The following is a 13980-nucleotide window of genomic DNA, read 5'->3' as shown; positions in this document are numbered from 1 at the left end:
AGACTGTGACTACAGGCAAAAGGGTTACACACACAGCATAGCAAAGACTCTCCACCTTATTCCCCTCCTCTGTCACGCAATTCCTGCTCAGCAGAGCGCCCGTGATAGCGTTTCAAGATTGTTAGAAACCAAATAATCTGTGGCCGGAGATTTTAGGGAACTTAGTTGAATTTAAAACTTACACGAAATTTAAATTCAACTTACAGTCGAAATGACCTGCTCGACTGCTCTGGTCTGCCGCTCTGTAGACTTGGTCTTCTACTCTGTAGTGCAAACCTGCTCTGCCACTCTGGTCTGTCGCTCTGCAGACTTGCTCGACTGCTCTGGTCTCTGCAGACCTGGTCTTCTGCTCTGCAGACTTGGTCTTCCGCTCTAGTCTGCCACTCTGCAGACCTGCTCTTCCGCTCTGCAGACCTGCCGTGTCGCTCAGCTCTGCTACGTTACGGAAACCAGCCCCTGCCGGCAGCCTGAGATTATCCGCTCAGGTCATTTCGATTGTAAGTTGAATTTAAATTCCGTGTAAGTTTTAAATTGAACTAAGTTCCCTAAAATCTCCGGCAACAGATTGTTTGGTTTCTAACACAACGTGCATGGTGAATTTGATTTCCTCAAGTTGATGCTTAAGGACAAAAATGTATTATCGGATTAACTTTACATATATAGCATGTTTAGCATTCAACTTATTTGTGATTGGATAAAGCCCACACAACCTTATGATCAGTTTAACACATTTATTTTTACATAGTAAGTAAAATTTCCAATATCTCAATCATAGTTTCAGGGTTTGAAATGTCGTTCTATGCCGCCCGGCACAGACGATTTTTACCGTTCCACCGGGCGGCCGAAATCGGCACGGGAGGCGTCCCCGTCTCGGCGGCACGGAGGAGACGCGGGATGCCTCCGGCGGCGTCCCACGACGCCTTCGACACTGAAGGCGTCATGCGTGACGCCTTTTGCGACACCGAAAGCGTCCGACAAGGTCGCCAGACGCTTCCGGCGACCCTTCCGGCGCCGCCGGACGCCCCCCGCGGGATCGCCCACAATCATCGCGGGCGCAGGTACGTGATTTTTTTTCTTTTTTAATAATTATTTATTTTATTTAATTAATTTAAACAATTCCTAAGGAGGATGTGTGATATTTCAAAGAGGCTTTTATAAAGCCTAATTAAATTATCCTAATAAAATATATTTAAAATTAAAATTAATTAAATAAATTTTTTTAATTAATATTCTGAAAAAATAATATTTTAAATTTTATTTAAAAATTTTAAAAAATATATAATAATTCTTATTTATATTCTAATATATTTTTTATTATTTTAAATTTCATTTTAATTTTTAAAAAAATCTAAAAAAATTTTAAAAAATTCTAATAAATTATATTTATATTCTGATATTTTTTTTAAAAAAATTACTTGATAGTTTTTACTATTTAAAATATAATTATTTAATTAATAATTAATTAAATGAATAAATAGTTAATTTATATAATTATTATTAATATAAAGTAATATCTTGTATTAATTTATATACTTATTATTATTATTATTATTATTATTATTATTATTATTATAGATACTTCCATTTTAATTTGAATTATTGATATATCAATTCTATTTAAATAAAATTATTTTTAATTATTTTTTCTAACAATATTAAATTATTCAATAATTGAGAATTTATAATAAATCAATATACAACTTATTTTTATATATACAATAAACATATTTATCTTATAATTACTATAGATAAATAAAAAATACCGAAACTGTATCGGCACGGCATGATACGATACCGAAACCGTATCGTTCCAATCTGAGGCCAAAACTTCGGCACGAGTCGAAATTTTAAACCTTGCATAGTTTACTCACTAATGTAAGTTGAGTAATTTTGTGATTGCACTAACTTTTCACTATTTGCTAGAATTGAATATCCTCCTTGATTTAAGGTGCCTTATCTGCCTACCCACACTTAATGCCTCGTTAGTAACTTCAAAAAGCTTTGGAAGATCAAGATGGATTTGTGATTTTTAAGCTATGTTAATTGAGAGGATTGCAATTGGAGGGAGAGGAGATGAAGAAAGGAAGCGAAGGGGGAAGGAGAGAAGGTTGGGAGCGGAAAGAAGAAAGTGTGTACTGGAATTGATAGAATATAGTGATGAAAAAGAGGATGGGAATGCAATGACAAAATACCCCAGATACCACAAGCAACACCAACAATGATAATCAAATCTCCAAAATCAGCGCCCTAAGCATGTGGTTATGCTATTTGGGCAAAATTTAAGTTAGTAAGATAATTGTTGATCTCACATGTGTGTCATGTATGCCTACAAAAAAACTACATGTGTTGCAAGTGCAACAAGGGAAATCAAAATAGGTTGAGGATCAAATATTTGGCAAGATGAAGCCCCAACAGGTTAGGGAGGCCGGATTCTAGACAAGGACATAAAGTGCTAGAGGCAAGAACGAGAAAGCTTCTTGGCCCAATGAAGTCCTGGAGGTATAGAGAACCTCTTGGCATGCATGTAAAACTCTACGAGGAAGAGTTTGAATGTATATATACTCTGGGAACGAATGAAATAGACTTAGCTGCGGACTCAGAATTGACTAGGGAGTCAACTCATGGCCGAATAAGAACATACAGAATCAGGAAGCATTCAGGAGGCACTTGACTGATGTTGTTGGCTGATGTATCCTTTAGGTTGAAGACAAATTGAACTTTAAAGAGATACATCAGCTGACTGATGTATCCTTTAAGTTGGAGACAAATTGAACCTCCAATTTCATTATTGAGAAAGTGTTGTTGGTAAAAGGCTTGAAGTTCAATTTACTAAGTGTTAGCCAATTATGTGATGTTAGATACAATGTCAAGTTCCACTCAACCAAGTGCCTTGTGAAACAACAATGAGCTAGATACTACTATGTTAGTAGGACATAGGAAAGACAATATATTTAAAGGGTAGCCCAGTTAATGAAGCTCCCGACAATGCGGGGTCTCGGGGAATGGTCTATTGTATGTTGTCTTACCTTGCTTTGTAAGAGGCTATTTCCGATACTCAAACTCGTGACCTCTAAGTTACATGACAACAACTTTACCGTTGCACGAAGGCTCCCCTTCAGGAATGACAATATACATACTATTAATTTTTCTTATATTACTAACATCTCTACCAAGTGTCTCATAACTAAGGAAGAGGAAACTTAGCTGTGACATAGAAGATTGACACAATAACATGAGGCAAATAGTAAATGTAGCCAAAAAGGAATTTAGTGAAAGGTTTGCCAAAGATTCGGTACCACAGTCAAATTGTGTAATGAATGCTAAAAGAGTAAGCAAGCCGCAACCACCATAGATGTATTACTTTAGTTAATACTTCCATGCCTCTTGAACTTTTGTATTTGGGCTTATTGATAGTCATGGAATAATCTCTTTGAATAATAATAGATATTATTTTGTGATAGTGGATGATTACACTAGATTTACTTGGATTTATTTCATGAAATATAAGGATGATGATACCTTAGAATTTTAATTAATTTTTGTAAAATAATAGATAATGAGAAGAATCTTAAAATTTAAGAAGGAGAATTTGAGAACTTCAATTTTAATAAATTTTACAAAGAACAAAGATATGCACATGAGTTTTCTTGTCCTAAAACACCTCAACAAAATGCCGTAGTAGAGAGAAAAAATAGTGCCTTACAAGAGGCAACTAGGTCCATATGAATATTCACTACCTAGTTACCTTTGAACTAAGGCAATTAATGCCACTTGTCATATCCAAAATAGGATTTATTTGTATAGGTTTATATGAAAGACACCTTATGAGCTTTGGTTTGGAAAAATGTATGCAATTAAGAATCTTAGGGTGTTTGCTTGTAAGGTCTATATATTTAATACTAAGGATTATTTAGGGAAATTTTCCTCCAAGGTGGATAATGGTATCCTTGTTAGATCATCAAGTAGGGCCTATAGGATATACAACAAGAGGTCACTTAGAGTTGAGGAATGCTCCAACATTGTCTTTGATGAAACAACAAACTTGTACCTAAAGCAATATCCCATTGATAAGGATATCGATGATGACTTAAACATGAAAATCTTGAGAAATTAAACTTAGAAGACAATGTTTACAGGGGAGCTAGTGGAAATTCGGATGATGGAAGAAAAAAGAAAGAATAAATATTTTTGAAAGTGTGGCGGGCACACTTTGACCATCTAGGATACCTAAGATCTATTCTAATCGCCCCATTGAACAAATTGTGGGGCATATTTCTCAAGGGGTGAGGACTAGTTCTTACATACATTAATATCTCAAATAGAATCCAAGACTATAGATGATGCATTGCTCGACCTAAATTATGTGTTAGCCATGCAAGACAACTTGGCTGAGTTTAGACTTGGTTCAAAGAACTCAAGAAAGTACAATTATTGATATTAAATGGGTCTTTAGAAATAAGTTGGAAAACAAGGGAACAGTGGCTAGACTTATAGCCCAAGGTTTCACCTAAGTTAAAGGGTTAGATTATGATGAAACTCATGTACCCATAGTTCGTCTAAGATCCATCTAGATGCTTTTAGCATATGCCACTCATGCAGGATTAAGATTATTTCAAATAGATGTGAAATCAGTATTCCTAAATATTTTATTAAGGAAAAGACTATATAGAGCAATCACTTGGTTTTGAAAATTTAGAATTCCCAAATCATGTATACAAACTTAAGCAAGTTTTATATGGGTTGAAACAAGCATCTTAGGTTTGATATGAAAGGATCTCAACCTTTCTTATTTCCAAAAACTTTGAGAGAAGATAAATAGATCCCACCTTGTTTATTAAATCTAATGGAAATGATATATTTGTTGCCCAAGCGTACATGGATAATATTACTTTTAAGTCAACAAATAAAGATGTTTGCAATGAATTTATCGCTCATATGGAGAGTATGGTTGAGATGGGTCTAGTAGGAGAACTGAATTTCTTCTAGGGACTTCAAATCAAATACACTAAGGAGGAAATCCATGTCCATCAAATAAAATTTGCCAAGGAGTTATCAAAGGTAGCTTGTAATACGCAAAATGATGCAATACCGGAGGTAACAGAGTCTCTAGGCATGGAAAACCTAGAAGCTAATAAGTTTATGCACAAAGGTAAGCTCCTTATGAGAAGAGACGAGTGCACTTGTATTTTAGGGTACAAGTGGGACTAGACTTAGGAGCTGATTTGACCTTAGAAATAGTTGAAGTTAGGAGAACAATCGACTGAAAGATTCCTTCAGTCGACTAGTTAGTCAACTCAAAGCCCAACAAAAAATGAATGGTAACTTTCTGTTCACGTAATAGTCTACTAGGTAGTTGATTAACACTTTAAAGCAATTGTTTCACCAAACCCTAAATTTCAAAGCATGAACAGAACAAGGTATTCTATTTGTATATTAGTTGACTAGGCATCAATGGAGTGATTCCTTGGATAGTCAACTCAGCATCAAATAGAAATGAACATAATGTTTCTATTCAAGAGCTAATCAATTGATCAATTAACTAGATGACCAAAGCTGACCAGAGCAATCGACTGATTTGTACCAATCAACTGATTTGTATTAGAAAAAGTCATTGATCTAACAATAATTGCTTGCAATAGTTAAATACTTAAATTCTTACTAGCTATTGTTTAAAGAATTGACTAATGAAATGACAAAGTCAAGTTATCAATCCATTGATGAAAGGCTTCAGTTAACTTATTATGATCTAGAAAAGCAAAACCAATACAAAACTGAAGTTGAGGGCTTAAGGCTATAAATAAGGGGTAAGAGGCTTTAGAATAGTTATTAAAATTGCTCTCATTTGTGATCTAAAGTTCATTACTCATTCTCCAAGTATTTTCATTTCCTTTCTTCTTTCCTTGTACTTGATTTCTAGAAGTGTAAGAGGTTTCTCCACCATCAGAATCTTGCCCAGAAAGAAAAAAAATTAATGGAACGTTAAGAGGTGATTCACCAAGTTCATAGGCTGTGGAGTAGGAGCCAAAGGCCACCGAACCATGTAAAATCATTTGTGTCAGTTTGTTTGTTTATTTTTGCTTTAAATTGTGTTTTTCCACTACACTAACTCTTTGCAAAGATGAAATTGATTTGGAGCGAAAGGCTATTCATCCCCTCCCTCTAGCATCTCTCGATCTAACACTTTTATGGTTGCAATTTCAAAATGTCCATTTGCCAAATTAACTTCCACCTCGCACATTTGGTATATCATACTATTGAACATAATTTCTAAAGGAAACCAAAAATGGCTGGCATTTTCTTAATAATTTCACAACATCCATTTACAAAATTAACTTTAGTTCACTGGTTTTCTATGTTTTGAGATACTTAGCTTCTAGTGGATAGTTAATGAGTCAAATAAGACTTAAGAGTTAACCAACATCAAAGAAATTTCGTAACAGTATGCTACATTTTAGAAGGTTTGAGTAGTAGGAATAGCTAGTAATACCGTGACAGATATAACTATGGAGAAGAAAGAGAATTTTTTTGTCTTTCAGCTTTATATATAGTAAATAAGTAGTCCTCAAGCAATATGTGTAGACAATACAGCCAAAAACATTGGTATAAATTCCAAATATATATCCACATGGAAAACTTTGGCCAACTTCCTTATGCTTTCCAACTTCTGTTGATATTTCTCTGTTAAAAATAAACTACTCATCTCAAGAACAAAAGATGCAAATTCAAGGATTCTATCATCCAGATCTACAAGTAATCAAATACCTGTATGGTGTAAAGCACTGCATTAATTGTGTAGAAAGTTGGCCTTAGTCTATCAGTCGAAACTGCACGTGCCTGGTGACATTTCAATGCAAAGATACAAAAATAACAAGCAATTGAGCGTTGGACTGATTGGACGATATGGGAACTGAGGAAACTTCATCAAAATAAACCTGATAATATATCTCAGCCCAGAACAGCACCAGAAGTGCATAAGTAGTGAAAAAAGCCAGGCTGGGCAAATCAAGAACAACATGTTGAAAGACCTGACAGACAGCAAGCGTGACAATTTGCTAGCGATACTATACTAGAGTCCAGAGGAAAGGGGGAAAAAACAAGTCTAGTAAATACCTCTGGCCTTATATGTTGGACGTCCCTCCTCAAGACAAAGACAACCGACCTCACTGCAATCAAGTAATAAATCAAACCGTACCACCGTAAGGGAGAGACTATTGGTATGTGTTCTAGTAATACCACCAGATCCGCAGGAAACAATCAAAGGGAAATTTACATACCACCATTTACCAAGAAGTTCAAGAAATGGAAGACCTTTTGCGTCGTCCAGCCAAAATCCGGAACTCTACATTCTATTCTGATCAGCTGAATCTGCAAAAATTGATCTTTCGGTTCAATTTTTTGCACCAACAAGCATCCACTCAATAATACAATAAACCATACGAAACACCACTTTCCCTAAAAACTAAAATGCAAAAAATATTCTTTGATAATTGAGCCATCAAATATAACCTAGTTCTACTCCTGCCGAACTTCGTGAAAGCGAGATGCAAGAAGGTTGGAAAATTACAAGGGCAACGGCGGCAACGATGCCATAGAGGACTGCAAGGGTACGGAAGATCCAATCCTGCAACAGGACGGGGGTTTCCGCACCATTCCACCAGCTGGAGGCTCTATTGAGCGCGATTGCGGCCACTTCGAGCACAGAAGAGGCCACCGAAGTAGCTGCTTCGGCCTCTCCTGGCGAATCCAACAATCCACGAATCAATGGGCGGGAATCCATCTACCAGCGCCGCAGATCGGAGAAGAAAGTAGCAAACGGAGTTGATCGGATCCAAATAAGGAGCTAGAAGCCAGCGGCTGTAAAAAACCACGACGCCAAACAGAGAATCAAATTGGATTTAGCCGGCTGAAAGCAACCGGCGGACTGGGAGCGCACCGCACATTTCACTCACACGTTACCCTGCATCTTATTCGAGTAAATGTGGAGTCCAAAGCAGGGCCCATATCATCTACCCAACCATTTTACGGGTTTATCGAAGATGGTGAGACAACGGGTGAACAAGGAAGTCCCTGTTAAGGAGAAGAAGCAAGGTGGCACGTGTTGGTGACGGAAGGTACATTGAGGACTGGATGAGACATGACACGTGGCATGCGCACGTGAGCCAAAGGCGGCAAATTTCTTTTCACCTGTTTAAAAATAATTGGTGCACACAGAAAAAAAAAAATTTAATTGGTGCACAAAGAAATAAAAATGTGTTCGCCATTTATTTAATTGGTGCACAAAGAAATAAAAATGTGTTCGCCATTTAAATTTGTTGGTCTAATATATCCGACTATTTTATTAAAAATCTAAACATAGTTTTTTTTTTCTCCTCATAATGATATGAGTAAGATATAAGATGTTATCACGTAAAATTTTAAATCAAAACTCAATATGTTTAAGCATGTTTCCCTTTATCTTTTATTATCTACATTAATAACTAGTAATTATTCATAATTTAACTTCTCCGTCTTGATTAGGAGCGAATTGACGGGAGCGTTGAGCGAATGAATCATCTTTTTTCACATAAGAATCTAAACATTTTACTAATTAATTTTGATTAACTCTAAAATAAAATTATATTAATATCTTTTTCACACAAATATAATTTTAATTTTTATTAATAATTTTCTCTAATTATTTTTTTATAGGAATTTGTATTTTTTACTAACTAATGTTGGTGAAACTCAAAATAAAATTACATTAATATCTTTTTTTTCTTTTCACACTAAAAATAATTTTAAAATTTATTAGTAATCTTTTTTAATTATTTTTTATATAAAATATGCATTGTCATGATTATTTTTAGTTTCATATCTTAAAATGGACAACACCGCAAGTAGAGACGTTTATATAAATACCTTTGCCCAACGACATTAGAAAGAAAATATTTCTCTACCTTTTGGTTAAGATCAAGTGTAATATTTATTTTTATCAATTTAATATTTGATATAAAAATTAAATTAATTTTTTTATAAGGAAAAGTCTATTACAATAATTTACTGTTGGGTTCTAAAGTTCGCCCTTATGTTGCACTATTGTATGGACCTAGCGCACCCTTATCAAGTTCAATTTATAGGTCAGACCCCTTTACCAATTTCAATTTATAGATATGGGGTCATAAGTTACCAGCCCAGATCCTCTGGTCCGCTTTTTACGGACCAGAGAAGGAGCCACTTGTATATATTGGTGGGAAGTCATGACCCTCACTTGTAAAATAGGTGGGGCTATAACTTCGCACTAATGCATGTAAATGGTCCTCTCTTGGTTTACAAAAAGTGGATTAAAAGATTTGTCCTTCTAAATTATATGTGTTATGTATTATATTATACACATAACGTGGGTGCGCAATGACTAGTATTTCGTAATTATTATGAAATAGGATTAGAATTGGGAAATAATGAAAAAGGTGTCATTTTTCTGGTCTCTCACAAACAATAAGAAGACAAATTGAAACAAATACTGATTCCTAGTTAGATAATACCATAACACATGGAAGAAATAGTACCTCAATAAGTACATATCAATTAGAGGACTTAAAAGATGTTGAAAGTAATATGATTACTTTCTCAAACAGACAATTAACAACTTTAAATCCTAGACAAATATATAATCAAGGATTACTAAACTTCTCAATAGCACTTTATAGGCACCATAAGATACAACTACTACACCTACTAGATGGAAGAGAAGAACACTTGGTCCTCATGACCACAGACTCTGCAAGAGCACTCTCACAAAGAAGACATCACTATATCCATTTAGGACTATTGGTAATAGGACTTAGAGGACTAATAAGAAAAAGAATAGGAGCTAAAGTATTCCTAGTCCTCTACGATTCTTGTTTTCCAAAAATAGAATAGGCAATTATTGGATTTATCGAAGTAGATATGAATAACAACCTTGGAATTACATATTTCTATCCGAATTTTAATATGACTATTGAAGATTTTATTAAACATATCAAAATAAATGTCCAAGCCAAAAATTTTCTAAAGAAGAGCATCCAAATTGATATAGTTTTTTGGGAAAGAGAACAACACAAATTAATAATAGTTACAAAGTTCAAATAAACTCTATCATAAAAGCCTTAACATCAAAAGGTATATCCTTTTTGGAACCAAAAGATTTCTCTTCTGAAAGCCTAGCAGGACTAGATTGCAGCCTAAATCTAGACCTCAATACACAACAAAGAACACCAAGACCAAAACAATCGATTATATACAAAAATAGGCATTGAAAAATAATAGTCAAGTTTAACGACTATCAACCCTCCACTTCTCAGAATGAAAAAGAAGAAGAGGAAGACAACTTTAATTTAATGAACATTGAAAGCCTACCTAAAGAAAACCAGAACCAAGAATTTCAGGCTTTTTATGATGACTTAGACAAATATATGTATGGCCCAGCAGAAATAACATCCTATATAAATACAGAAGAACTATTGGAATTCGAACAAAATGGAAAAAAAAATTACATAGACTAGAATGGGATTAAAAACTATATTTTGATGATGATCAAAACATAATTGCTAGAAAACAACTCGCACAAATAAATTTTATGAATCCAGCAGAATCAACAAGAACATCTAGACCATCTGAACTAATACCCTTAAACATATATCCAATAGCCACACATTATCCTAAAAGTTCCATGGGAACAAGAGACTATGGCCAAGGGCATCCCCCGAGAACTGGAATTGCTCCATATACTAATAACAATCTATTACTTAGAACAATAGGAAAAAGACAACCACCATAAATTATTTATTTTGGGAAAAACTCTGTACTATTAAACATAGCAGAATGTGATGATCCGCAAATGTATGCTACATATTTAGAATAATGAATTGTTTCAGTCCAAAGGGACTATCAAGCCAAATATGAACTTAACAGTGAATCGGGAGAAGCTATGATGTGAATAGGAGAAAATTACTTAAGAGATGTAGCTAGAACAACATGGGAAGTATATAAACAAAAGTTCCCAGAAGACATTGCTAGAATAGCAACCCAAAAAATAATATCCAAAATTTTTGTTATACTATACATCGCCTATGCAACCAAAGATGCTAACATAGACTTAGACCTAAGACAACGAGAGGCAATGCGAGACTCAGAGCAATTGCAGCTTCTAAGTTGGAATTGGATCAAACTATTTTCTAATGACTTTTTAGCCCTAACAACAATCTCTGGAAATTATTGCAACCCTGAATTAAGAGAAAGATTGTTTAGTAAATTACCAGGTAATTTAGAAAAAGAAATTCATAAAGCATGGGTAGACATGAAAGTACCCCCACAATATGATAACATAGGAATAATAATACAACACATTATAGCAGTACTGAAGAAAAATGTACGTACATATAAATAAAAAAATAACTTAAAAACCAACATTACGATTTTTGTAGTCAAATTTATACTCCACAACAATATGGAGCCAATCCATATAAACAATACAAAAAAAGGAAGACAATCTCATAGACTTATTATACAACCATGATAAAGGGGAAAACCAAAGAAAACATATTTTGTCTGAAAAAAGTAAGGAAAGGAAGTCCTACTTAAACAAATATAAACATGTAAGGAAATATATATAAACCTAAGAAAACGTATGCAAACACCATTACATGTTTCGCTTGCCATGAGCTAGGACATCTTTCTTCGGCCTGTCCTACAAAAGAAAACCTTTACACAAGAGAAGCCCAACTAATAAATAGTACAAACATGGTTTAATAGAAATCCAACCGGACATTTTATACACATTGTCAATATACGCAATAGTATCCATTGACCTAGAAGAAGTCCCATCTTCCTTAGACTATACATTAATAAACTCCTTTTTACAGCCACCAAGGCAAATTGATAAATATGATTTCCCTACAGATATATTACAAGAAGATTTAAATGACTTAGAAGAACAATGGTAAGATATTTATCAACCAATTGATATGATGCTCCGACAAGTGTTATCACCTACCTTGGATACATACGCCGAATGCCCACATTAGTGGACTTTAAAATTGGGAACCACTAATGTGTCTTGTTTTATCTATGGTTACTACCCTTCTATTGACAAAAGAGGAAGGTGTATCTTATGCAGACAACAATGTTGTACACTTTGCCTAGAACAAAATTTAGGTATTTTCATACCAATGTCTATAATTTTAAGACCCCCAAGAAACCTACTTCTTGAAGCAAGAATTACAATTTTAGAAATTAGACTTAACAACCTAGAAGGTAAAGAAACCAATGACCTAGACACATAAGCCTCACCAAGTTGATAAAGGTAAAGAAATAGTCGTCACTGGACCTCAACAAAACTTAGACATGATTTTTATTAAAACACCTAGTGTTTGTAATACTGAGCGCACCATGGACATTCGTGTTTGTTGTCTAGCCAATACCCATGATTATGAATTTACCCTTCATGCCTTTTTGGATAGTGGAGCTACTAACTCCACAATAGACGAAAAAACCCTTCTAGCAATTTTACCTCCTACATTCATCAAAATTGCTACTCATCCAATGGTGAGTACTCAGTTTGATGGTCAAATCCTAACCAGTACAAAGTTTGTTACAAACATACACCTTCATATTTATAATAACTGTGACAGTTTCAGTCCACCCCTATCACTATCTAAACTCTGGATAAAACTTTTGCTACACTTAGATATTCACTTAATACCCAGACTTAATTTTCTTGTCCAACCAGACCATGCCCTTCTGTTGACTAAGGATTATGTTCTTTTTCTCTCTACTCCTATTGTATCTCCTATTATCTCTGATTATTCAACGTCGGTACAAAAACATGGTGTTGCCCCTTAAAATATTCTTGCCCCATCAGCATTACCTCCACCTAAAGTAGTACTACCCAAGATACATAGTCCTTCTCTAGCGCAGGAAACAAACTGCCACTGCAAAGATCAAACTACTTGTAAAGGCTCTTGCCTAATATATTGACAGTCCATTTTCAATAACTTAGCTTTTTAAGAATTTCATGAAAATATCCTTTTTGATAACTTATTGAACAAATGAAGATCTCTTTAGTTCTCTAGAAATACCAAAAGACTTTTTAGCACCAACAACATTACTCTAATTTATCTCAAAGCAAGAAAATCTAGATAATATAATTTCTAAACTAGAAAAACTAGAAATTATAGGAGACAACCCACTAAATATTGGGATAGAGATAAAATATACTGTCACTTATCAATAATAAACCCAGACTTAACCATAAAAGTACAGGATTTGCAATATACAAACTAGGAAACTCAGGAATGTAAAACTCACATTCAACAACTACTAAAACTTGGAGATATTCAACGTTCTACCTCTAGACATGAGAGTCCTACTTTCGTAGTAAACAAAGGAGCTGAACAAAAGAGAGGACAATCCTGAATGATTTTCAATTATAAATGACTTAATGATAACTGTCAAGAAGATGATTATAAAATCTCAGACAAGGATCAGAAGGACATTTTGAATGGTATTCCAAGTTTGACATGAAATCTGGATTCTGGTAAGTAAAAATGCATCCAGTCTCTATAGAATGGGCAACTTTCTTCTGTTCAGAAGGGCATTTTGAATGACTAGTGATCCTGTCCAAGCGCTGAGTCGATGGCCGCTGGGGACGTGGCACGCTCCGCTGCTGATCAGACTGGTGGCGTAGATCTCTGGTGAACCTGCAAAGAAGCCGAGCCGGGAGGGGTTTTCCGGCGACGGCCCTCCGACGCTCAAGTCAGGCAACGAGAAGTGAGAGAGGCAGCGTAACTGTGGCTACAGTGAGATCGCGCATACCTTCATCGACGTCTGGGGGTCCTTATATAGGACCCCGGGAGGCGCGGGCACGCTTCTCAATGCATGCACGCTTTCCCAAACATACCTTAACGAGCCCGTGTCAGAAAAGTAGCTCTGACGTCATTCCACAATCGTCCGAGCATATCC

At 35.1% G+C, this 13980-nt stretch overlaps 1 protein-coding gene and 1 pseudogene across 1 annotated transcript in view; one reads left to right on the top strand and one right to left on the bottom strand.

Annotated features, from left to right (window-relative positions):
• LOC122038470 (tobamovirus multiplication protein 3-like) overlaps nt 1-7858 on the bottom strand; it is a 32319-nt gene extending 24461 nt beyond the window's left edge. The window contains exons 1-5 of the mRNA XM_042598242.1: nt 7565-7858; nt 7275-7365; nt 7111-7163; nt 6933-7025; nt 6763-6834 (exon numbers count right to left, since the gene is read on the bottom strand). Coding sequence (XP_042454176.1) covers nt 6763-6834; nt 6933-7025; nt 7111-7163; nt 7275-7365; nt 7565-7777 — 522 coding nt within the window. The 5' untranslated portion in view covers nt 7778-7858. The remainder of the gene's footprint in view (nt 1-6762; nt 6835-6932; nt 7026-7110; nt 7164-7274; nt 7366-7564) is intronic.
• A 1068-nt stretch (nt 7859-8926) lies between these two features.
• Nucleotides 8927-9098, top strand: LOC122039212 (annotated as a pseudogene).
• Nucleotides 9099-13980: the final 4882 nt, after the last annotated feature.

Source organism: Zingiber officinale, chromosome 1A, assembly GCF_018446385.1.
Source record: "Zingiber officinale cultivar Zhangliang chromosome 1A, Zo_v1.1, whole genome shotgun sequence".
NCBI lineage: Eukaryota > Viridiplantae > Streptophyta > Magnoliopsida > Zingiberales > Zingiberaceae > Zingiber > Zingiber officinale.
Note: the sequence above shows the minus strand (reverse complement) of the source record. Positions and strands in the feature narration are given on the sequence as shown.